General features: G+C 34.1%; 1 protein-coding gene across 2 annotated transcripts in view; it reads right to left on the bottom strand.

Moving 5' to 3' along the window:
- The window catches only part of LIN28B (lin-28 homolog B), a gene marked incomplete at both ends in the record, with an annotated part of 114,461 nt that overhangs the window by 28,666 nt on the left and 59,095 nt on the right, over positions 1–26,700 (bottom strand). The window contains 2 exons of one of the 2 annotated variants that reach the window (XM_081295401.1): positions 17,163–17,234; positions 19,624–19,808. In XM_081295401.1, the coding sequence (XP_081151527.1) occupies positions 17,163–17,234; positions 19,624–19,808 (257 nt within the window). The remainder of the gene's footprint in view (positions 1–17,162; positions 17,235–19,623; positions 19,809–26,700) is intronic. The other variant, XM_081295402.1, reaches the window with a different exon arrangement.

Below are 26,700 nucleotides of genomic sequence, written 5' to 3'. Positions count from 1 at the left end.
ATATAGCAAGCACAATAAGTGAAAATACATCCACATCTACACTTGATATCTGAAACTACAGAAACCTAAGATAAAAAGATCTTACAAACATCTAGCAACGAAGATCATCTATTAAAAAAAAATCAATGAGACTAATGGTAGATAGCTCTTACTGTAACAATGGAAAACTAGCAGCCAGCATACTGTTTAAATGCTGAGAAAATATCTGTTAATTAGAAAGGTACAACCTGGAAAACTAGCTGCTTCTTTTTTTTTTTTTTTTAAACAGGGTCTCACTATGTTGTCCTAGCTCGTCTCAAACACCAGGTCTCAACTGATTCTCTCACTTCAGCTTTGCAATTAGAAGGAATTACAGGTGCATGCTTCCATATCTGGCTGAAACTGGTGTTTTAAAATAGGAGTAATACACTTGTACACTGCTGGTGGGACTGCAAATTGGTGCGGCCAATTTGGAAAGCAGTATGGAGATACCTCGGAAAGCTGGGAATGGAACCACCATTTGACCCAGCTATTCCCCTTCTCGGACTATTCCTCAAAGACCTTAAAAGAGCGTATTATAGGGATACAGCTACATCGATGTTCATAGCAGCACAATTCACAATAGCTAGATTGTGGAACCAACCTAGATGCCCTTCAATAGATGAATGGATAAAAAAAATGTGGCATTTATACACGATGGAGTATTACTCAGCACTAAAAAATGACAAAATCATGGCATTTGCAGGGAAATGGATGGCATTAGAGCAGATTATGCTAAGTGAAGCCAGCCAATCCCTAAAAAACAAATGCCAAATGAGAAGAAGATCATCATTAAACAGGGACGAGAGGTGGGAGGAAAAGGGACAGAGAAGAGAAATTGCATGGAAATGGAAGGAGACCCTCATTGTTATACATATAAGAGGAAGTGAGGGGAAAGGGAAAAAAAAACAAGAGAGAAATGAATTACAGTAGATGGGGTAGAGAGAGAAGATGGGAGGGGAGGGGAGGGGAGGGGGGATAGTAGAGGATAGGAAGGGCAGCAGAATACAACATACACTAGTATGGTAGCATGTAAAAACGTGGATGTGTAACCGATGTGATTCTGCAATCTGTATATGGGGTAAAAATGGGAGTTCATAATCCACTTGAATAAAATGTATGAAATATGATATGTCAAGAGCTTTGTAAATGTTTTGAACAACTAATAATAAATAAATAAATAAAAGAAAAAATAAAATAAAATAGGAGTAAAATAAAGATATATTCATATTTTTAAAAAATAGTTTACCACAAACAGGTGTTCCTACAGAAAAATCTAAAAGATATATATTAGGAAAAAGGAAAATGATCCCAGTAGAAAGGTTAGAGACAGAAGAGGAAGAGTAAATGCAAAGTTTGTTAAGCATATCGATAAAAATAATTATCATAACTATAGTAATTAAAAACAAAAACAAAAATTAAAACACAGCCTATAACTTGGGAGGATTTTAGAATTTAAAATACCCTAAGTGTTATTTGTTTGAACAGAAGTAACAGTAAAAATATTTAACTATTGTTATTCTATAGGTATTAAACAATCTGAATGGTGAAGAAAATAAACAGTATGTCTACACCAATGTGTGATCACTGAGTATCAGCTTTAATTAACTTGTTGCCTAACTTAAGACTTTGTTAACTTGATAAGATTGATAGAATTTTAACGGAACCACTAAAGAAGTAGAAATAATATTACATGAACTTTGGACTACTGGGAGGGGGAGATGAAATAAAAAAAGCAATAAAAACCTCAATCGACAATAATAGAGAAAGGAGAACAAAACCAAAAAGAAAAGAGAAAAATGCAAAGTAAATAAATAAGGAAACCCTTGTAGTAAAAAATATATTAATAATGGTAGTAAATGTAGACAGTCTAAGTGTACCTACTCATTTATAGGTTTTCAGATAGGATTTTTTAAATACAAAAACAGCTCTATGTTGTTTATATGGGGCATATAAAACACAAGGATACTGAAAGAATTGAAAAGAAGGATGAAATGATATCAGGTTGTTATGGACCAAATTGTACCTCCCACCCAATACTCATATGTTGAAACCCTAACCCCTAATGTGACTGCATTTGGAGATGGGTCTTATAAAGAGGTAATTTAAGTTAAATAAGGTCAGAAGAACGGGGCCCCATTCCAATGTAAGAGATGTCCTTATCAGAGGAGGAGACAGCAGAGGTGCATGCACACAGCAAGAAGGCAGCCACCTGCATGCCAAGAAGAGGCCTCAGAAAACAATAGACCTGCTGACACCTTGATCTTGGACTTCTACTAGTCTCCAGAACTGAGAGACACTAAATCGCTGTTGTGAAACAAGGAGTATGATAAGAATATGATTTTTTTCTCTTGCCTTATGTGTATTTTAAAGTTTTGGGGGCTGGGGATGTGGCTCAAGTGGTAGCGTGCTTGCCTGGCATGCGTGCGGCCCAGGTTCGATCCTCAGCACCACATACAAAGATGTTGTGTCTGCAGAAAACTAAAAAATAAATATTAAAAAAAATACACTCTCTCTCTCAAAAAAAAGTTTTATAATGCTTATTTGTTGACTCATAATAAAAGATAATTTATTAAAATTAACAAATTAAAAAGGGGTCAAACAGTGTTATATAACATTTTCAATCAATTGTATATACGTTTAAAAACCTCTACAATAAAAATATAACAAGAATAATGGTTAAACACTGGTAGAATGAACACTAGGGTATGGGAGACAGAACTTTCACTCCATGCCTTCTTACACATTTTGGTGTTTAAACCATATGAAAGCAGTATATATCCAGAAATTTCGATTAAAAAGTAAAATAATTAGAAAGAAGAAAGTCTAGGGGAGCATGGTGGTATGCACCGCTATTCTCAGCTGCTTGGGAGGCTGAGGCAGGAGACTCACTTAAGTAGAGGAGTCTGAGGCTGGCTTGAGCAATATAGTAAGACCCTGTCTCCTGAGAAAGAGGATTTTAAGATATACAAAATATTTTTAAATAAAAATATTACTTATTTTAAAAAGAGGGGTTTAATTTACAAATTACTTTATTCTTCTTGTATTGCTACAATTTTTTTCTAAAGTGGTTTTACATTACTTTTGGAATTAAAAATATATACATGGTTTTTTTGGTTTTTGGTAGTGCTAGGGTATTGAACCCAAGGCCTCCCACATACTCAGCAAGCACTATAGGAATAAGCTGTATCCCCAGTGCAATTTTTTTTTATTTTGGAACAGTATTTCAAAATAAACTAAGTTGCTTACGGTCTTGTGAAGTTGCTGAGGCTGGCTTCAAACATGTGGTCATTCTGACTCAGTCTCCCAAGACTCTGGGATTACAGGTGTGCACCCTGCTGCCCAGCAGAGCTACTATTTCTTAATAAAACACTGCATTATTATATAAAGTTTAAAAAATTAAATTTTAAGACCAAACTTCTGAACAATGAGGAGAGTCTTGAAAACTCACCTAACCAGTGATTAAATAATTAATACTTTACATTTTAATTCATTTACTCCTTTTTCCCCAAAATTGAGAACAAAATGACTACATAATACATACATAAAATGAACATTAGCTGGGCATCATAATCCCAATGACTCAGGAGGCCGAGGCTGGAGGATCAAAAGTTTGAGGCCAGTCTCAGCAACTTAAGACAAACCTAAGCAACTTAGTAAGGCCCTGTCTCAAAATGAAAACAGATGTGGATGTTCCTTAGTGGTAAAGCACTTTTCGGTTCATTTCTCACCACAAAAATGAATACATAAAATTTCCTATCTTTCCTATCAGTATCCCCTTCTCCTGTCTTGTTTTTTTTTTTTTTTTTTTTTTTTTTTGTTCTAACATTGCTTTTTGAATATTGAGTTCTTCCAGAGTATTGACTGAGATCTCAGGGGTGACTCTCTTCTTTCACTGTTTTTTTTTTTTACTCAATTTTAAAATTTGAAATTATATTTTTAGTTCCAGAGAGCCTTCATTTCTCTTCTAAACTGATATGTTTATGTTAAAATTCTCTTCAGATGTCAGTAAGAACCACATTTTCTAGAAGTGCAGTTTTCTCTCTCAGGTTACTCTGTAAATGAATAACTGTTTGTTTGTTTGTTTTTCCCCAATCGTGGTTTTTCGTTCCTTTATGTGAATATAGAGCTGGCTTTTAGCTCCCTTGAGCAGAGTCAAAATTCTGAGATATAGAAGGTGTAATTTCTACTCTTGGGAACTGTCAGTAAGCAGACAAACCATAATTTTTCTAAGGGAGACAGGAAGATGACTGACCAAAAAGAAAGAAGCTCTTGCTCTGTACCTTCCTTTGCTCACTGAAGAATGTGTTATTTATCAAAAAAAAAAAAAAAATGAAAATACTTGGGAATAAAGTTTAATAAGAGACAAGCAAGACCTTATTGAAAAGTAGTAAGACTATACTGAGTCAGCATTAAAGAAAACTTGAGTAAATGTTAAGACATGTAAATCTTGTCCTGGGTATATTATCTTTGTATGTGTGTGTACTATTGAAAATGGTATATTTTCCTCCTTTTATTCTTAAGCACTTAAAAAAAATAGGATGAATTTTGTATAACTTTGTAATCAATCACTTCTTGTAACAATTTTAATAATTTTTAATGTATTTATGGTTTTCAAGGAAGGAAATATTTTTGCCCACCAGTAATAATAGTTTTACTTCCTCTGTGGTAAATCTTGGCATATTCAATTTTATCATTCTTTCTTTCATTTTGTTTCTGCCTTTGTTTGTCAACCTACCTACTGTTCAGATAAATGTTAGCCTCTATGTATATATATACATATTTATATTTTTTTCTTTTGAAGTACTGGGGATTGAACACAGCGGTGCTCTATCACTGAGCCACATCCCCAGCCCTTTTTATTTTTTATTTTGAAGATAAGGTCTCACTAAGTTGCCTCAAACTTGTGATCCTCTTGCCTCAGCCTCCCGAGTCACTGGAATTACAGGCATGGAGGAATGAGAACTCAAGAGGGGGGGGAGCTGGTAAAGAAGAAATACATAAACTAATAAAATTTCTAAACACATGAAGAAATGAATATTTCATGCAGGTGATACTTCCTGACAAACTACTGGTCAACCTCTTTGTCTGGTAATAGTGTGCAGAAAGTTTTCTTTTAGTTAGCACTGTTTCTCTGTATATCAGTTATTTTTGTGTATCCCCATTCAGTATCTCCCCCTTCTCATGGTACTTTGATCTTCTTTTGGAAAATCCTCCCTGCCCTACTTTTAATCTTTGTGGTCTGGATGGGACTTACCTGTCTCCCCAAAATAAGGAATTGGCAAATGACTCATGTCTGGCAAATCAGAGTACCACATTCTAGGCTGGATGAATAAAATCAATCCTGGGATCTTGGCAGAATTGCTGGGAACCATACCCCTCTTGACACTGGGATTGAACGCTCAAATCCAGATGCACCTGAAACTACTTTAATTCCTGGAATGATAAATTATGTGAGCCAATAAATTTTGTTCTCCTTCATTCAATCAGTGTTTCTCAAACCTGGGAGCATATCAAAATTACCTGCAGGGGCTTTTAAGCACAGGCAAGGACTTTCTCAACAGGACCTCTAAAGCTCAAGGGATAATGCCAAGAGTTAATAAATGGGACATCATTAAAAGCTTCTGCACAGCAAAGGAAACAATTAGGAATGTAAAGAGAAAACCCACAGAATGGGAGAAAATCTTTGCCACTCTTCCGAGAGAGGATTACTATCCAGAATATATAAAGAGCTCAAAAAACTTTATGCCAAAACCCAATTAATAAATGGGCAAATTAATTAAACAGACACTTCTTAAAAGAAGAAATACGAATGGAAAAAAAAATACATGAAAACAACGTTCAACATCATTAGCAAGTAGGGAAATTCAACTCAAAAACTACACTGAGCTTTCATCTCATACTAGTGAGAATGGCAGTTATCAAGAATACAAATAATAATAAATACTGGAGAGGGTGTAGAGAAAAAGGAACACTTTTACACTGTTGGTGGAACTGTAAATTAGTACAACCATTACGGAAATCAGTATGAAAATTCCTCAAAAGATTGGGCATTGAATCACCATATGACCCAGTTATTCCACTCCTCAATACTTATCCTGAAGAATGAAAGTCATCTTACTACAGTAATACATGCATACTCATGTTTACAGCAGCACAATTCACAACAGCCAAACTATTAGTCTAGGTGTTCATCAACAGATACATGGATAAAGAAAATGTGGTATATATACACACAATGAAGTTTTATTTAGCCATAAAGAAAAAATGAAATAATGGCATTTGCAGGAAAATGGATGGAACTAGAAACCAATCTGTTAAGTGACATACAGGATATGTGTCAGTCTGTTACCATGTCTAACAATGAGGCCCCTGCAAGAATAATGGCTTCTCCTTCACTTTTGCTTTCAAGTCTTGCACAAGTTCTTCTTTTGGGCAACCCTAACATGAAACCATCTGCAGAAGGGAATTACCAGTTACAACCATATGGACATAAAAATTCCAGCACTAAGAATATAAACAGCTAGAGAATAAGAGAGAATGGGGAAAGATATTTGTAATGTTGTAATTGCTAATGCATCAGCATCATAGTCAAACTCAGAATGTCAAGGGTCATAGATTTTCTCTAATCACAGATATTAAAGAGAAAAGAATGAAAACAAAGCTGGGGTAGATATCTTAAAAATCAAAAGATCAGTAGAAGAAAGGAACCAAGGGGTGGGAGGAAGCAGGGATGGGGGAAGTGCTGGGAAGTAATAATGCCCAAATTATATTGTCATATTGTGTGCATGTATGAATATGTAACTACAAATCCCATCAATATGTACAACTATAATACATCAATAAAAAATGTGGAAAAAAGATATTTTTAGATGTCACAGAAATAAGTTAGAATAAAGCTGGATAGGGGCTGAGGATGTGACTCAAGCGGTAGCGCGCTCGCCTGGCATGCGTGCGGCCCAGGTTCAATCCTCAGCACCACATACAAACAAAGATGTTGTGTCCACTGAAAATTGAAAAATAAATATTAAAAATTCTCTCTTTCTCTCTCCCTTAAAAAAAAAAAAAGAAAAAAAGAAAGCTGGGTAATGTTAATTAAAAAAATTACCTGGAGAGTTTGCTGGGGCAGGGGTGGGGACACCCATGGCTGAGATCCACATCCCAGGGTAACTGGGGTGAGGCTAGAGAATGTGCATTTTTAATAAGATCCTATGTGATGTTAATGCTAGTACCTTGTGCATGATAAACATACACTCTACCACTGGCTATGTGCTCATGGTCTCCAAATGAACTTTTTTTTTTTAATTCTACTTTTTTTTCATTCAGTTTTATTTTTTTTAAAAAAATCTTTTTTTAATTTATTTATATGTTGTGCTGAGGATCGAACCCAGTGCCTGGCACGTGTTAGGCAAGCGCTCTACCACTGAGCTACATACAGCCCCAGCCCCCAAATGAACTTTTTTGAACCTACAGTTTCTAATTCTGAGTTCCTGAGGTGTACAATAATTCTTACGTTCCTGATGTTAAGTTGTTCTTAGTTCAATCTGTATGTTATACTTTTATAGTCAGTAATCTTGTTAGATTTTTTAAAATTTATTCTGATTAGTATTCCAATAATTTACCTATAAATAATCTCAGATATATCTCTGTTGGTGTACCAGAGAACTTTGGTTAATTCTTTTTTAATCTTTAGATCTTTTTATAAGTTTGTCTTCTCTTATTGCATTGGTAGTACCACCAGTAAAATGTTACTAAGAGGGGACTCTATATGGACTACTGAAAACAAGGGAACAAAAAATCAAATGCTGAAATCAAAGAACAGTATCTGAAATCAGCCAAGTTAGAAAAAGTAGGAACTGGTTTAATAACAGTTTCAAACAATGATCCTGTTTAAAAAACAAAAACTACTATCCATGGAGTCTTTTATTTGTGACAATAAAGAATAGTTAACGGGGAGGCAGGCAAGTCCCTGGTTCCCATTTAACATAAGGCAAATAAGCTCCTCAAAAGATCATATCCTACTTTCTCCATTAATAAGGATGGTTATGAAATCAACTGCCTTTAGTGTATGATTCTTGGAAAACAGAGTTTTAAATTTGTATTCACTCAAGTTTCCAATTGTGAAGAAAGTTACCACATAATTTGATCCTATTTTTTATAAAATAAAAGTTATATTTTGTAGAATTTTTAATTTTTGATACATGTATACATCTTTTAATTTTTTTAATTTCTGGAGATTAAACATTTCCTATAGTCCAATCAACAAACAGCTTTCCTCCCAAAGCAAGGGAAACAGATGATTTTGTTCCTTATTAATCTATTGTTTCAAAAAATCATATAATAGATGAGATTAAACTCAGAGCATTTTACAAACTAAAATTCTTAAATTCTTCCTTGATTTATTCTAGACTTTAAGAAAATGAGCATTTCTTCCTTTCCAAGTGTTTTAAAATTTTAATGTTTCATTTCTGCTTATATTTAAAGTACCTACACTTTCAAAAGCCTTACGTTGTGTGAATGCATATATTAAAATATTACTTTATGTCAAAATTGACTATAAATCTAATTCTACAAAAAGTTAATCTGTTTTCCTGAATTACTATTTCTTACCGATAAGTACAAGCATATAATTTATATTATCATGTTATAAATTATAATATTAATGGCATAATCCTACTATACCAACAGAAATAAAAAGCTCTATGAGAACAGTTAAGTCCTAGATCTTAATCTGTTTATTTTAACCAAATTTCAAAAGTTTAAATTCCAACATAAATACAGAAGGACCTTTGCTCAGACTTCAACTTTATCAGACTACATTCCTTACTAATGGAGGATAAAGGTTGCTAAGAACTTTGTGTTTCTCCTACATTGTTACCTGGGTTGGAGGCATAAGACTAGTATTTCAGTAGGAGAATTTAGCAGCATAAATGTGGAAATTTTCTGTTGATTACTCTTCAACTTGATCAGCTCTTACTCTGTTCACACAGGAAAAGACTGGACATCATAGCTAGCAGACACAAAACATGAGAATTTGTGTTTAAATTTAAGACATTTAAGCAAACTTTAAAATTCAAGTGAGACTTTGAACAATCTCATAACATTTATTAAAAAAAACACACATACTTAATACTGGAGGCTAAACTGATTTCTCTTTTGAAAGGATCTCAAAGTTTTGAAATATTACCCAATTCTCACAATACACTTTTACTGAAACCATACAATAAATATGAGATCTTCTTTTCACTAGGAATATAGTATAAAGAAAGAAAACTAAGTTACTTCCTAAATCCATAATTTCAGCTTGCAATTTTATTAGAGATGCCTCTGGAACTTTATTTCCCCCATAGGCATTATTTTACTGCTTATTCTGCTTAGAATAAAACAACAATCAGAAATTCAACCTAAAATTCTGATTATCTGCCACTTGGCTTCTGACCGTTCCCATCAGGCATCTTGAAAGACCTATGCAGCGCCAAAATGAAGCTCAGCCCCACACAATGTCTGGCAGAGGGTGAGGGAGAACAGCACATTGTCTGCTTGGTCTGAACAGAGGTCACAGCAGGGAGAGCATCTGCTAAGATAATGCGAATGAAGGAAACAACTATAATTGCCTCATTAAGAGATCTCTGGCCAAATAATCACAAGAAGAAAGGACTTAGAAAACCACCCTAAAATTAGGTCTATAATAAGCAAAAATTAGAATAGAATAAAAAATGCAAAATTAAGGAGACTTGGGTATTCTATTGGTTTTACTAATTTCCTTAGTCACTACATAGACGAATGAACACTTGGATGCAACAGTTCAGTTATTCAACTCTAGCCCCTTGCTAATCATTAGTAGGAAGCTTAAGATGCAAATTCACAGCTGTCCAGGATACAAACGAATGTAAAATAAAGGGTTTGGGGGAATGTCTTAAAAGGGAACAACATATAGGAACTAAGAAAGAATACCTACTGATCTGTATTTTGAAATTACAATGAAAAGCATAAAATTAAAAAGCATGAGGAACATTTTAAGAGATAAAATTTAAAAGATAAAAGTCTCAGAAAGACAAAGGAGAAAAAAGAACAAATTGTCTGCCTGATAAATTTACTTTTTTCTATTTTGTACTTCCAGCTTTAAAAAATATTTAAAAAGTCAACAGTACATTATTACAGTCAAATCCTCACTCACTTCAACTATGAGCCAGTAAAGGTATATATTTTTTATTCAACATTGTTGATAAATTAAAATATTTCATATCAAAAGCTAAGAAATGTTTTCCAAGTTTAAATTTAAATACCCAAATTGGATAAAAGATTAAAATGTACTGATAGTGTGACAAACTATTTTTGCATTTCTTGATATTTTGAGGTTAAGCTCTATGAACTAATTTGTATTCTACAGTTAAAATTTACTGTTATATAAATAGTACCTTTAAGTGAATCATGGTTATTATTTTTTCTGATTCCTATGAACAGTAAAATTAGCTTGTCATACCCATAAGCCAGGTTTAAAATAAGCAAACTATTTGATGACTTTGATGTTTTGCACCCAAAATGTGCTGGCTAATTTTTCCATTCCATTTACCATTCTGGTCTTTAAACTGCCTTAATCTCCTGCCCTCAGATGTTGACCCTGTAAGAATAGGGGTCATAGGTCAGAATAGACAGACCTCAAAGGATCTGGACTATCAATTCATGCCTGAAAGATTTCTCTGCCACAATAGGAACCTACTAAACAGCAAATTCCTAAATCTAATCACACAAGTATCAGGGTGAAACAGTTATTTATTGGAATTTGTTGATTTACATTTTCAAACGTCTCTACCACCTAAACAGAATTTTAATTTTTCTTTTAGAAACAGGTACTGGGCTATTAAAAAAAAAACATGAAAAAAAATTACTGACAGAACTTGTAAAGTAAAACATATATTCCTTAGGAATGCTATGGAGATTTCAAAATACGTAGCACTAAATTTCCCAAGTATAAAGTTAATGGAAAACTTCAAATTATATCACTGAGATAATGAGTGGAAAAGGTTGTACTGCTGCAAAACAGGCAGAATTACCACTGGTTAATTTTTAGCTCAAAGGCAAATGAGGGCAATAAACAAATATTTTTCATTTTAATAAACACAATATATAGCCTTTTAATAAGGAAAGCCTAAGTTGATTATTTTAACCCCCCAAAATATAAATCTAATGACTTCCAAAATCTTCTTGCATATTTAGAGAAACTTAAGCCCACAAAATTTTGGCCCTGTAAAAAATAAGTTTAGTATCAGACATCTCCACTTTCTTGCCAAAAGGCAAGTTAACTCTTCTAAGCTGAAACAAAATCTGACAACATATAATTAGTTTCTGTTTATGTTCACCCTGGTCTTCCTGACCATAAATGTTCAACATATCATAATGTACCATTTTAATACTGGATTAAAAGGAATGTAAAGTTTCATATCAAATTTTAAGAGCTTTTTAAAAAATGATAAATTAATCAGTCTTTTATGATCACATAAAAAGAATTCCCTATACCCATACCAAAAGCAGTTATACCAAACATCTCAACAATTAACTACCTTTCTAAACAAAATACCTTACCACTTTAACTTGTGTAGAAAATTTAAAAAGCTAATGCAGTTATGCAAATTAAATATTGTAGCAAGTGAAAGGAGAGTAGCAGAATTCCAGTATTCTTTTCTAAGTTATTTTTAAAACTCTCAAGTCAACACTCTGAAAAAAGAGAACTTGCATTATTATGAATAGTACTTCTTGGAGAGTGTGGTTGGGTCAAAAGATGTGGAAGGTTAAGGAGAACAAAGACAATAGCAGTACCCCAGGAAAAAAAACAGAATTAAAAAGAAGGTAAAAGGAAAAGCCATAAACAAAAAAAAAACCCCAAAGCTATATGTACACATTCAACGTATATATCTACCACATCACTGCAAATGTTCCTAGAAGTTATATATTTATTATTAAAGATTAAAATCATTTTAATCCTTTTGCTCATTAAAAATATTTGCAAACATAAACTAAAAAGTTATTCCATAAAATATTTAATTTTATACTACAGGCTGATGTGATTATTTCATATAAATACTAAAAAGTCAACAGGAGCTAACAAAATAATCATTCTATCACCCTCCCCTACAATTTTACTGTTAGAAATTACTTCTTTTTCCTCATAGTAAATTGTGTTTTCTTAAAAGTTACCAAGTATAGGACAACTTTTTAGAAGAAACATAATTTTTTAAAAATCTTTTAGTTACAATCATCTTCATTTTATTATAAAGAAAGCTCTATAAGGCCATTAAATGTCCTACTTTTTAAAATAAACTAAGAAAAACTAAGCAGAATAAATCTAAAATTATTTCATTTGAAATTTTAAGAAACTTCTCAAATCTGGAAAATTTTAAATGAAATACAACTTTTACTATTACTGAATAACTGGACACTAGGAGTTAGATATTAAATTCAGAAGAACTTTAAAACAGTGAAAAAATAATCCCACTTAAAAAAAAAATATATATATATATATATATATATATATAGTTAATAATTAAGGTACAATCCTTAATACTATATTTTTTCCACAGAAAATATGGTTCTAACAGTAAGTTCTCTTGAGAGATGGGCCAGATTTTGAATTTGTTAAACACAAAAATTCCATGAAATCAAAATTTTAAAATTTCTACTTTTTAATTTGAAATGATAGAAGTTAAACTTTATGATCTAAAAATCACTGTAGGAGAAAGAATATTCAACAAATGGTATAATAGTCACAGGTAAAAAAATCAATCTTGACCTAAGCCTCACACTTTATTACAAAAACTAACTCTAAGTGGATCATGGATAAATAGGAAAATGTAAAAGTATTAAAATACTAGAGAAAACACAGAAGGAAATCTTTGTGACCTAGGATTAAATAAAGAATTCTTACACATGACATCAAATAAACATGAAATCAAATAAAAGTGAAAAAATTAGCTTCATCAAAACTAAAAACTTCTGCTCTATAAGAAATATTTAAGTGACTGGAAAGACAAGCCACAGACTTGTCTTTGAAGAAGCTATGTGCAAGTTATATTTCTAGCAGAGTCTTGTATCCACAATGTCTATGAAGAGTACTCTAAAACACACATAAAAAAAGTGAAAAATGGGCAAAAGACCAGAGCAGACATGTCATCAAAAAGGATACAAAGATGACATGAAAAACCATAAAAATATGTTCAGTATCAGTAACTACTATGGAAATGAGAATTAAAACCACGATAAGACATCACTACATGCCCATTAGAATGGTTAATATAAAAATTTTTTAAAAGTGACAATACCAAATGCTAGCAAAGATGCGTAGCAGGTAGAACTTTCATATATTGCTGGTGGGAGATTAAAAATAGTACACACACTCTGGAAAACAACTTGGCAGTTTCTTAGAAGTTTAAAAATATGACCATGACCACACAATTCAGCAATCTCACTCCAAAAATGAAAAGTAATCTTCACACAAATCTGTGCTGTGGCTCTGTTCATACCTGCTACAACTGGAAAACACCCAAGTGCTCTTCAACAGATGAACATATAAACAGTGTTCTACCCCCATGAAGGAATAACACTCAGCATTTTTGTAAATGAGCTATTGATACATTAAACAGTGTGAATGAATTTCAAAGGCATTATGTTAAATAAAAGTGTGTTATTCCTTTTAGATGTTGCTCATAAAGATAAAAGTATAGTGAAAGAGAACAAGTTAGTGGTTGCCAGGATATATGGTCGGAGGCAGGATAACTATAAAAGATAGCAAGAGGCTGGGTTTTGGCGGGTGATAAGACTGTTCTGAATACAGACTACATTGGCAAATACAGGAATATATACTTGTATTAAAATTCACAGAACTGCATACTCAGAGAAAAAAGTTGTCAGGCATGGTGATGTTCCAGCAGCTCGGGAGGCTGAGGCAGGAGGATCTTAAGTTCAAAGCCAGCCTCAGCAAAAGCAAGGCACCAAACAACTCAATGAGACCCTGTCTCTAAATGAAAATACAAAATAGGGTTGCGGATGTGGCTCAGTGGCCGAGTGCCCCAGAGTTCAATCCCCAGTAACAAAACAAAACAAAAGGTTAATTTTACTATACAGCCATTCAAAATAAAATAAAAACAATGTTCCAGGCAAACAAAACATATAGAAATATAACAGTATTTACTTCTCTTTTAATATAAATTAACTGGACTCTAGCTTTCAAGCACTTCAGCAAACCAAACCAATCATTTAATAACACTATTTTAAATATTTTGTGGACTATGAGTATGAAGGTGTTTTATACCAGCAAGTTCTCAAAAAATGAAAGGGACCTATCTAAAGGATCCAGAAGTCAGCCAAATGTGGGAAATTTACTCTCTACAATAAATCTGGATAGCTACAGATTATAACTCATTTAAAAAAAAAAAAAAAAAAAACAGGGCTGGGTTGTGGCTTAGTGGTAGAGTGCTTGCCTAGCATGCATGAGGCACTGACTGAAGCAGGAGGATTGTGAGTTCAAAGCCAGCCTCAGCAATTTAGTAAGACCTCAACAACAAAGTGAGACCTTGTCTCTAAATAAAATATAAAAAAAGGGCTGGAGTGTTGCACAGTGGTTAAGTGGCCCTGGATTCAATCCAAAAGATAAAAATTTTTTAAAAAGGTAAAAATAGCTCTCTGCTTTCTGATGCATGTCTGTAGTTGCTTTCCTCTGCTACATCCTCTGCCACACCCTGATGTTCTGCCTCACCACAGGCCCAGAGTAATGGAACTGGCTATGTATGGACTGAGCCCTTTGAGCCCTCTAAAAGTGTGAGACAAATAAACTTTCCCCCTTCTGTTTATTCTTGCCAGGTCTTTTGGTCACAGTAACGAAAAAGCTAACTAAAACAAACTAGAACTTGGCTGAAGTGGTAAATTATCTAAAGGAAGACATGAAATGGTTCCAACAGAGGGAAGAAGCAGAGAAATACGCTAAGGCATTTTTGAAGGAAGAGACTGATCAGATGATGACAATAAGTAACATTTCCTTTAGCATTTGCCCTATTTTAAATTTCTACCACAGACCCATGTAACTCTTTAGACCCGTGGACTGTGCATACCCATTGACAAACATTCATTAAATTTTGGTAAAAAATAAAATGAATGGAAAGGAAATATTAAGAATAATCACAGAATAAATTAGGAAAAAACAGTGTAACTTATTAATACAGGACTTTGTTCTTTGAAATACAATAAAATAAATAATGAATATGACAATAACTAGAGAATCCAGAATAAGATTTTTTAGGATACTTTATACAATTATGCTAATAAACATGAAGTATGAATCAAAATATAATTTTATTCTCATTACTAGAACTGTTTCAGAAAATAGATATGGTTAATATCCACAGAAGAACTCAAGAAAGTCATTAAAGATCTCTGAAGCCTTTTAAAGATTCAGGGAACAAATCAGTACCTTGGTAACTAACTGTTCCAGCCATCAGTTGATAAAGACCCATCTTCAGACACCACACTGTCAAACCTTGTCTTCTATTTATTTCAGTTTATAGTCAGTTGTCACAATGTTTATTTTAATATTTTATTACAGATTATAAAAAGTGGAACATGGAAAACTAGAGTGACAAAGATCATGGGCATCCTAAACTTTAAACAGATAGTTGAAAATCATTAAATATCAAACGTATCAAAGCTTTAACCACAATAAGGCATGCAATTAATGTCAGTGGTTGGCGCAGTAATTCACCTTTGACTAACACCCCCTCCTGTCTTGCTAGGTCATTCCTTCTAGGATCCCAACTATAATTCTTTGACCCCACTGCAACCTATGTCCATGAGCCTAATACCTTTTCAATGTCTTCATTCCTTACCCAGTTTAGCTCATATTTTCCATCATTACAATTGTTCCCTTCACCTTCCAATCCTTTGTTTCTCTTCCTTTTCTTTCTCAATTAGAAAAAAACTAGTTTACCTACCAACTGTAGATAATTCTGTTTTAATGCCTATTTCACATCCATAATCATGAAGTCAATGAAGGAGGAAACAGAATCATATCAACTGACTTGACTTTAAACTCATGTCCACTAACTTTAAGTGGATCTTTGGTATGGCTTGGAACTCTTTCTTCCTCTTTTCCACAATGTGTTCACTCTTCTATTTTCCTATTTCATACTTTCTCCTTATTAAATCTCCAAATCTCCTTTTACCATCACTCTCAATAAATGATCTTGCTTCAAATTTCAATAAACAAACAGTATAAAATGGTGAGAAATCTTACTTTACCCCACTTTTGTATCTGCCTACCTACCTGTATCTGTGCCTGTAGGCTGTGCCTTGCCTGAGTTTCAAAGAATGAACCAGCTATATTCACAACAGGCTCTCCCAGTTTGCTTTAAATCCCAATCTTTCTACCCAAAGAAATCACTGGAGCAACTGTCCTCTTCTACCCTGCATGTTTAATCTTTCCTTTCTATTAGATCATTTCCCATCAACACATAAACATGCTATAATTTCTTCCCTTTGGCTATGGCTTCATTTACAGCCTACTTACCGGTAAATGTCACTTATAGGTTATACTTGCTGTCTCTTCCTCTCCTTTAATTCTCTGTTGAACACAATCCAGGTAGGCATTAAGTCCCACTAGTTCACCAAACCAGCCAACTTTACTAATGACTTGTGTGTTACTAAGCAGTTCAGGTTTCAGTGGACATTTTACTTGCTCATAATACCACTGAACATCCCTGATAATCTCCCCTTTTTGGAACTGTTTCTTTCCTTCTAAAACAAAATCCCTTCTTGATTTTCCTCCTGCTTCTCTCCTTCATGCCTTTTGTTATTCTTGCTTCTCAATGCTTAGCATGCTCAGGACTTGGTCCTCTTTTCTATATATACTTATTTTGATGGTAATCTCATCTAATATTATAGCTGCAAGTATCATCTTTTCTCTAAATAATTTCATCTCCAGGCAGATTACTCCATATGCTTAATCCATTTGCTTAATCTACATCTCCACTTGGATGGTTATTATGTCTCTCCAACTAAATATATCCAAAACCACACTTTTGATTTATTGTTCCTTCTACAGTATTCCCCATCTTGGTAAATGCTGCCTCCACTTTTCCTGTTGCCCAGACCAAACAAACCTTGGAGTCATCCTGGACTCTTCTTCTCTCACAGTCCACTTCTGATCCACCAGTAAATCCTGCCGTCTCCACCTTCAAAACATATTGGAATTTTCGCTCACCACTTCTACAGCTAACATCCCAGTCCAAACCACCACCATCTCTTTCCCACAGCATTGGAAAAGCCTCGTTAATGATCTCTCAGTTTCCAATAGTACCTCTCAAATTATGCTGTAATCACAGCTGCCAGAATGATACTTTAAGGAGGTAAGTCATATTACACTACTTTTTAACCTAAAAATTTCCAATGACTTCTCATTTCCTCCAAAATCAAAGTTCTTCCAATGATTGACAAACCCCTATATGAAGGAATGACTTGCTATCTTATGCTTTAACTCTCAGCCTCCACCATCCTCCCCCTTACTGATTCCAAATAAGAAAACATATAAGGCATTAAGAACTATACTGTTATTCAGGCGAGGTAGATCATACCCATAATCCAAATGACTTGGGAGGCTGAGGCAGGAGGATCACAAGTTTGAGGCTAATCTTAGCAACTTAGACCTTGTCTTAAAATAAAAAAATAAAAAGGGCTGGGGATGTGGCTCAAGTGTAAAGTGCCCCGACGTTCAATCCCTAGTACCAATTAAAAAAAAAAAAAGAACTATACTTTTAAACATTTAATATAAAAAATAAAGGATTGTTTTCTTTTATTTTACTTTGCTTTACTTGTATTTTATTATTGTCATCATCATTATCATCTCTCTGGGAGCAGAAAACCACTCCAATTAGTTAAGTGTATCATTAAACTTTCAAACATATTCATCGATTTTCTTTAGTACAAAATGTGCTCTGAAAAATGTGGGATAGAAATAACTTATTCTCTTACTGGAGAGCTTTTCAAATCATTGAGAAAATACTGACCCGGAAATAAATGCAGTAATGATAAGTAGCTAGCTGTTTGGAAGGGAAAGAAAAGTTAGATCCATATAGCCTTCTCTCTCTTCAAAAACAAAAATAATGAGAAGAGAGAGAGAGTAATATTTAAAAGGTAAACAAAAATAGTATGAGAAAATATTGATGTATATAGTGTGCTTTTTTCTTTCTTTGTGTGTGTGTGTGTGTGTGTGTGTGTGTGTGTGTGTGTTGGGGAATTAAATCTGGGGCCTCACACATGCTAATAAGCACATGTTCTACCAGTGAGCTACACCCAGCCTCATAATAATATATTTTTAACTTTGTAGTTTGGAAGGTAGATAGCAACTAAAGTCAGATAGTATTATGGAGAAAGTCACAAACATGTTCCCATAAAAGTTCAAAACTTCAATACTATTTTTAAAAAACACTATCATTAAAATTAAAATATATTTCGTTAGTTGAAAAATATTTCTGATTTTTTATTTGAGACCAAAGATTCACATCCTAAATATACAGAGAAATTACAAGTCAGTAATAACAAATGAACATCAATAGATCAAAGGTCAAAGAATTAGAAAAACGCAATTTGTAGAATAAAAATTGAAGATGAATACCAACATAAAAACCTTTCAACTTCTAAGGTCATCAAAGGACGCAAAGTGGAACAATCTTAATTTATTAAGATTAAACAAATGACAACATTTGGTGAGAGCTGTTTGACTTTCGGAGGGGCTGTATTTTGGCCTTCATGATTCTGGACAGCAGGTGGGAAATAGGCAACAAACATTTTAAAGCATCAATTTTTTTAATCCAAAATTTTCTCTATTAAATATTTTTTCTAAGAATTCAATCAGACTTTTCAAAACTGCACATGAAACGACTTGCACAGTGCTATTATTGATAATTCAAAATACTAAAATTATCCTAAATATCCATTAACATAGTATTGTTCATTTAAATTAAATTCTGGTATGTCCATGTGGTGGAAATTTATGCAAATGTTAATGATTGACATGAAAGAGTCTGATATATTATTAAGTGAAAAAGATTTACAAGTTTCAAAACAGCATATATTTTATGATTCCCACCTATAGTTAGGATTTCAAATTATTTTTTTCCTTACTTTAGTTTTTTATGTTGTTTGGATTTTTCATATGTTAACTGGCTTTTAAAAACAAACAAAACCATCAGTATATTTTCATCTGAAAAAACAGGTGAAGTGCGGCAAATTTTGGATGTATGAAGAGCACCTCTGTCTACTGGGAACTTCAGCTCCCTATGTGTGGTCTCAGAACAGTCTGGTGAAAAAAAAAAAAAAACTATAATTTTTTTGGTGGTCAAGGGACTATGAAGTGTTTCATGTCAAATACTCAGTTTAGCACTCTCTGCAGATAATTCAAATTGCAGAACTGACTATATCCTTGATATTTGCTATTCAATTACACAGTAGTGGTATTTTCTTTTGGTACTAGATGAAGTCCAATAATATAATAAAAATAAGGAAATGTCAGAATGCTTTTCCAAATATAACAAACTCATAAATTAGCCAAGTGATAAAGATTACCTGTCTCCCTTTGGTTTTCTTTTTTGTAGTGTCTTCCCTTTGGGTCTTCTTTCACTTCCTAAGCAGGGGCTCCCACCAGGTCCTGTTACCCGTATTGATTCAAGGCCTTTGGAAGATTTTTTAAATGTGAATTCCACTGGTTCACCTTCTTTCAGACTTCTAAATCCTTCCATGAATAGTTTGCTCTATAAAGAAGGGAAAATGAACAGGGAGAGCAAGATCATCATTATCACCTATTTATAATTTCTCTCAATAATTTTAAAATTAACAAAGTAAGATATCTTGTGATCCATTACAAAAGTATAGGTTTTTAAAAGTTCAGTGACATTATTATAATGTTTAGCAATACATACAAAAATGTAAATGTGCATATTCTTTGACCCAGCAATTCTTTTTTTATATATTTACTTAGATATTTACCATTTCTTTTATTTCCAAACTATAAAGCTTTCAGCAATTCTACAAGAATTCTACTATAAACAACTTACAGAAAGTTCAAAGAAAAAAAAGGACCATCATAGTACCGTTTGGTTAACAACAACAAAAAAAATCATAACTACCCTAAGGTCCATTTAATCCCAATGATTACATTAATTACAATAAAGCCAAATAATATAATATTATAAAGTCAGTAAGATTTTGTTGTTGTTGTTGTTTTTGTTTAGTTCTACATGTATTTATGTGGGAAGATGAGCACATAATACTGTTGAGTAAAAGGTTAAGGCTAAAGAACAATATGTGTACCATGATGCCATCTATGTCATTTTTTTAAAAAGATATATGTTATTTCTGCAGAGATGGGATTTGGAACAAGACACTAAATCATAAAGAGTCATTTTCTTCAATCCTGGTCTAGGAAGGTAGGAAAGTTTTCTATATACACTTGACTGCACTTTTTGAGCTTTTTATAATTTGAAAACTGCTGAGTTCTGCAAAAAATTTAATTTCCAAATGACAAAACTGTAACTTTAATGTCAAATGCTCATTGGCTGTTTCAATCCTACTATTTTCATCAAAGTCAATATGCCAATTCAAAATCTACTAAAAATAATTCAGTAATTAGTTTTATTTCTTCTTCAAACCCTTTTATGTACAATTGACAAATCTAATTTGGAATACCATGTAGTTTGAAGAGACTTTTCTGCATCTGGGGGGAAGGGGCAAAAGAAAGAAATACAATATGGTAGAAGACCTTGGTTCAAATCCAGTTCTTCAAGTAAGCTTTGAATAAACTATTTAATTTACTTTCTATTTGTCTGTAAATTCAAGCCATTTGAATTCTGAGTTAACAATAAATCTGAAAAAGACTCCACAGAAACAAGAATTCGTGGTAAAATAAGTTTGTGAAATCCTATATGTTTCTTTTTGGGCCAATCAGATTAGCATATTAGTCTCAGAAACATCTTCCCCTCCATCACTGCCACCATAATAAAAATCTTGTTTAATGTGTCTAAACTCAGCAATTTCCTGAATTGATTGATCCTGACTTATGGGGATCAATTAAGGTTCTTTATTAATCTTCTTTATAAGCACAGATCACTAGTGTACTTAGGGAAATACAGAACCAGAAAATCTTCACCCTGACTCCGGCCAAGTTCATGATTCCAAAGGCAATTCACTGTGGTTTGTCCCCAAGGGTTCCAATACTGGAAGCCTGGTCTCCTGATGCAGCATTAGAAAACAGTGTGAAACCGTTAAGTGGGAGATTTTTTTTTTAGGGGGGGGGGGCGGGGGGGACCAGGAATTGAACTCAGGGGCACTCAACCACTGAGCACATCCCCAGCCCTTTTTGTATTTTACTTAAAGTCAGGGTCTCACTGAGTTGCTTAGTGCTTCACTGTTGCTGAGGCTAGCTTTGAACTCTCAATCCTCTGATCCTCCTGTCTCGGCCTTCGGGATTACAGGTGTGCACCACCACACCTGGCTAAGAGGGAGATCTTGAAGAAGTCAGTCACATGCATTTGGAAGCGACTGTGAGACTGCAGAGTCTCTTGTTCTCAGATGTGCCCCTGCCATGAAGCCATCTACCTTTGGGCCTTTGCCAGAGATCTAACCAATGCTCTCCACCCCACCTAGTCTTGGCCTTTAAACTTCTGGAACTATAAACTACATTAAATTTTTAAAATTACCTTGCCACAAGTGTTTTATTAAAGTAACAGAAAGCAGTTAAATACAGTAGTCCCCTTTATCCATGGTTTTGCATCTCAGGAGTTCAGTTGCCTGAAAGTCAATGGCAGTCAGAAAATATTCATACGTTTTAAATCGCTTACCATTCTGAATAGCACAATAAAATCTCTGGTCATCCCACTCCATACCACCCAGGACTTAAATCATCCCCTTCATTCTGTGGGACCACTCTGCATACACTTCCCACAGTAGTCATCTTGGTTATCAGATAAACTTGCTGTATCGTACTGCTTGTGTTGAAGTAGTCCTTATTTTACTTAATAATGATCCCAAAGGGCAGGAGTAGTGTTGCGGGCAATTAAGACACAAAAAGGAGAAGCTATAAACTGCTTCCTTTAAATGAAAAGGTGAAAGTTCTTGACTTGATGCTGATGTTGCTAAGACCTATGATAAAAACAAATCTACCCATGACATTGTAAAGAAGGAAAAAGAAATTCATACTAGTTTTTGCTGCTGCACCTCAAACTGCAAAAGTTATAGCCACAGTAGAGTGTCAAGTGCTTAGTGAAGCTGGTAAAGGCATTAGATTTGTGTTATGGGTTTAAAGGACAAAACAGTACACACAGGGATAGGTACACAGTGTTTTTCCCATGGGTCCTTGGTTTTAGGCATCCCCCAGAGGGGTCATAGAATGTGTGCTTTTCAGATAAAGGGGACTGTAATTATATATAATCCAAATCATTACAAGGAACAAATAGAAACACTTCAAAATGTAACACAAAAGGAGACTGTTCATTGTGATAAAGTAATATGATACATGATATCAGAGTTACTAACCTATTTCTAGTGATGATCACCTGACAGTGAAATCCTTCATGATGAAGTCTACAATTTGATAGCACCACTTTGCTACCTGATAGGGCAAAAACCCACAACTGTCCGCACTCTTTAAAATAACAAATCATCATTTTTAAAGCTATTTTAACAATTCTACAGCATCATCTCATTTTTTCTTCTAAGCTTTCTCTGCACTAATTATAAATAGCTCTTTTTGTTTTCATTCCCTTTCTTCCTTCCCACTCAAGAAACTGTATATGTAAGTGGGATGAAGTGAAACACAGCTGAACTACTGAAATTATGAGAATGAAGGAACAGCAGTTTTAATTTTAGATATTGTATGTTCATGTTTTGCTTCAGCAACAAAAATTCTATCACTTATCTCCTAGTTCCTAGCATACAGGTGCGTTTTTCACCAACTTAGTTTCATTTAACATCATTAAGACTTTTGATAGGTTATCATTTATAAGTGAACTACTTTCTCAAATCTAAAGCTAAATTCTGACTATTTGTCATGACATTTGGAAAGAACACTTTTTTTTCTAATTCCACCATACACACTCTCCCCTCCTCCCCTGTCATAATACCTGAGCAAAAATAAGAATGACTATCCTTACAATGGCTCTGCAATACAAAGACTACAATTCACAGAGAATTATGAGAATATTCTGTCTTTGCTATTTTATTAACATAGCTGCCATACAGGTGGAAAAGATTTGTTAAAAGGTAGGGAATTAGTTCATTATATTTGGTCACAAAAATGAACTTCTCCCCTTGATCTGCAAATTTTTATTAAAAATCCATTATTTGGGGGGGGGGTGGTGGTGGCAGGGATTGAACTCAGGGGCACTCGGCCACTGAGCCACATCCCCAGCCCTATTTTGTATTTTATTTAGAGAAAGGGTCTCACTGAGTTGCTTAGCACCTCACTTTTGCTGAGGCTAGCTTTGAACTCTCAATCTTCCTGTCTCAGCTTCCTGAGCCACAGGGATAACAGGTCTGCACTACTGTACCCAGCCAGTCATATGGATTCTTAGTTTTACCTAAACCATTTACTAAATCTTATACATTCTTTCTCATAATCTCTTTTTCATCTGCCCCATCTGGATTGCCGTTACCCACTTCAGAGCCCTAACATCCTCTATTAGGATATGTATAATAGTTATTATATTTCAACATGAGTCTCCTTCCCAATCTACAGTATCTTTCACATCTGCATATTCCCTCTGAATATATTTTTGCTTGTTAGTCTCACATCCCAAAATCTACAATAACACTCATATCTTGCTTAGATGAGAATTTATAATCTTACCTCTACTTACATTTGCCATATCCTTTTCCATTTCTCTAAAATGCAACACTTTTCTTAGTAAAACTGGTACACTTGAACTTCCCTGAAGATCATCTCAGCTCTCTATACCAGCTTATTTTGGTGAGGACACACTCTTCTACTCAGCTGTCTACCAAAAATCTTACTCACTCTTCAAGGCATAGTTCCATGATCCTTTATGTCACCATCCTCAATTGTCCCAAATTCTTTTCTTTTCTCTTTCACCTAATTGAATTTTCTATTATAGTTTCTATAGCATACTGCCATGTAATGCAAATATCTGTATATGCCTTACATCTCATTTGCTCTTTTGGACTCATCTTCTACTCTTTAGTACTCTTTAGTTCACGCACTAAGAATGTAATATACATCTTTTTTCCAAGTATTTTCCAAAGGGCTTAACATAATGCCTGCAAATAGCTACCACTCAATAAGTACTTAAAATAATTCTACAGTTAGCATCAATAAACTCAAGGATTATTAGTCTAATTCTCAATTGAAAAAAGAAAAAAATGGACTGAATTCTTTTATAAATGAGTTGCACATGCAAAACCAGATTTTTTTCTACCTACTTCTACTTCCAGTGCATAAAATTCTTTCTTTTTTTTTAAAGAGAGAGAGAGAGAATTTTAATATTTATTTTTTTTTTAGTTATCGGTGGACACGACATCTTTGTATGTGGTGCTGAGGATCGAACCCGGGCCGCAGGCATGCCAGGCAAGTGTGCTACCGCTTGAGCCACATCCCCAGCCCAAAATTCTTTCAATGTCATAAAAAGAATGTCACAAAAAGAATATCATAAAATTCATTTAATGTCAAAGACACTATATATGGTTCATCAGAAATAAAATGTAGCCACAATAAATAAATAAATAAATAAATAAATAAATAAATAAAATGTAGCCAGGTTCAGTGTTGAATGCCTGTAATCCCAGCATATTAGGAAGCTGAGGCAGAAGGACTGCAAGTTTGAGGTCAGTTTGAGCAACTTAGTGAGACCCTGTCTCACTACAGAAAGCAGCAGAAAGCAGCGATGTAGCTCAGGGGTAAAGGGCCCTTGGGTACAATCCCCAGTACCCCCCAACACACACACACACACACAAAAAAAAAAGCAGACAGTATTGCAATGGTTCAAGGTAGCAATGCTATCCAATGACTCCTTTCAAAAGTTAAAGTGGACTTTTTTCTTGTTCTTCCTTCTACCCATTATCATCTACATTTGATGTGTCTCACAATACATGAAGACTGGTCTAAGAATATAGATTGGTGATTTTTTAAAAAAAAAGTTGTACATAATAATAGAAGAACTTTTGACATATGGGCTTATATTTTCATCTATACCTAATTTGTTGGGACAAAATAAAACATACTCTGTATAGAAGAAAATCAGGAACTGAATGAATAAAGGAACAAAGTAATAAATGATAAATGAATGAAGAGTATTTAGAAGGAACTACTGATGTGTGCTAAAACACAGTGTGCTTACAATGGGACAGGCCAATTTTGAATGTGTATATCATACATGAACAGCTAATTTGGTTCCTCTTCTTCCAACAAAGTGAGATTCCCTTTTCTCTGTTTCCCTTTATTTTTATTCCAACTTTTAAAATTCATTGTGACACAAATATATTACAGAATTACAAATAGATGAGCTTTCAATTTCCTTGCTATACATATGTTCCTCCTCCCTACTGTTTAAAAGAATAATAACAGGAATATAGAGTCAAATGAGAGCAGTTCAAATGCTATATTTTATTTGTCAAGTATTTTTACCCATGTCTCCAGACAGTAATGATAGCATTACCTATTTCTCTTGGCACATAATTTCTCTCCAACCAGATTGGGAAGGCACGTAAGTGTAGCTATATGATTCTCCACAGAAATAAGAATACATTTTATTCCAGTTCAAGATAGCAAGCTGTACAGACTCACCTCAAGTTGGTCTTTAAAAGCCATCAAAATGACAATATAATAACAAAATAAAATAAAATGGATTCACAACAAGGAAGATAATGGGAAGGATGCCATCAACAGAAAACAGAATTCAGCTGCATGGCAGCCAGGAGTGGTGGCACACACCTGTAATCCCAGCAGTTTAGGAGTATGATCATGAGTTCAAAGCCAGCTTCAGCAACTTAGCAAGGCCCTGAGCATCTCAGCAAGATCCTGTCTCTAAATAAAATCTTTAAAAGGGCTGGGAATGTGGCTCAGTGGTTAAGCGCCCCTGGGTTCAATCCTCAATACCACATGTACACAAAAAAACAGAATTCAACAAATTTATTTAAGTTAGAATGTTCACTAAAAGCTGAGCTAAAGAAACCACACCCTAGAAAACTAACAGAAAGAGCTGCACTGAAGTAGGAACCAATATTCTTCAAAGGCCTAATAGGCTGTGCTAAGACACAATGCCTGTGACAAAGGACAAGAACACAGTAGGTCTTAAAACTGAGGTGTTAATGGTGTAAGAACCAAAAGCTCATTCCCTTCTTCCACCCCTATACCTACCTACACTCATGACACAGCCAAATAATGCCTCAAGGCAAATAAGAGGCACTTCTCTACAGATACTGAAGGAAATATCAGGGAGATGCTGAAGCCTGCACACAACTAGAAAAACACTGGTGTAAGTCAGCTACCTACCCATTCAACCTTAAATCATTCCTATCCCTCCTTCTTATTCCTCATTCATACACCTGAAGAGTTCTTCAAGAATCACAAAACATGTGAGGTCAAGATAATTGATAAAACCAAAAAAACCTGATACATCATTTAATTAGTACTCC

Source organism: Spermophilus citellus (genome assembly GCF_964194105.1).
Source record: "Spermophilus citellus genome assembly, chromosome: 5".
In the NCBI taxonomy this organism is placed as follows: domain Eukaryota; kingdom Metazoa; phylum Chordata; class Mammalia; order Rodentia; family Sciuridae; genus Spermophilus; species Spermophilus citellus.
Note: the sequence above shows the minus strand (reverse complement) of the source record. Positions and strands in the feature narration are given on the sequence as shown.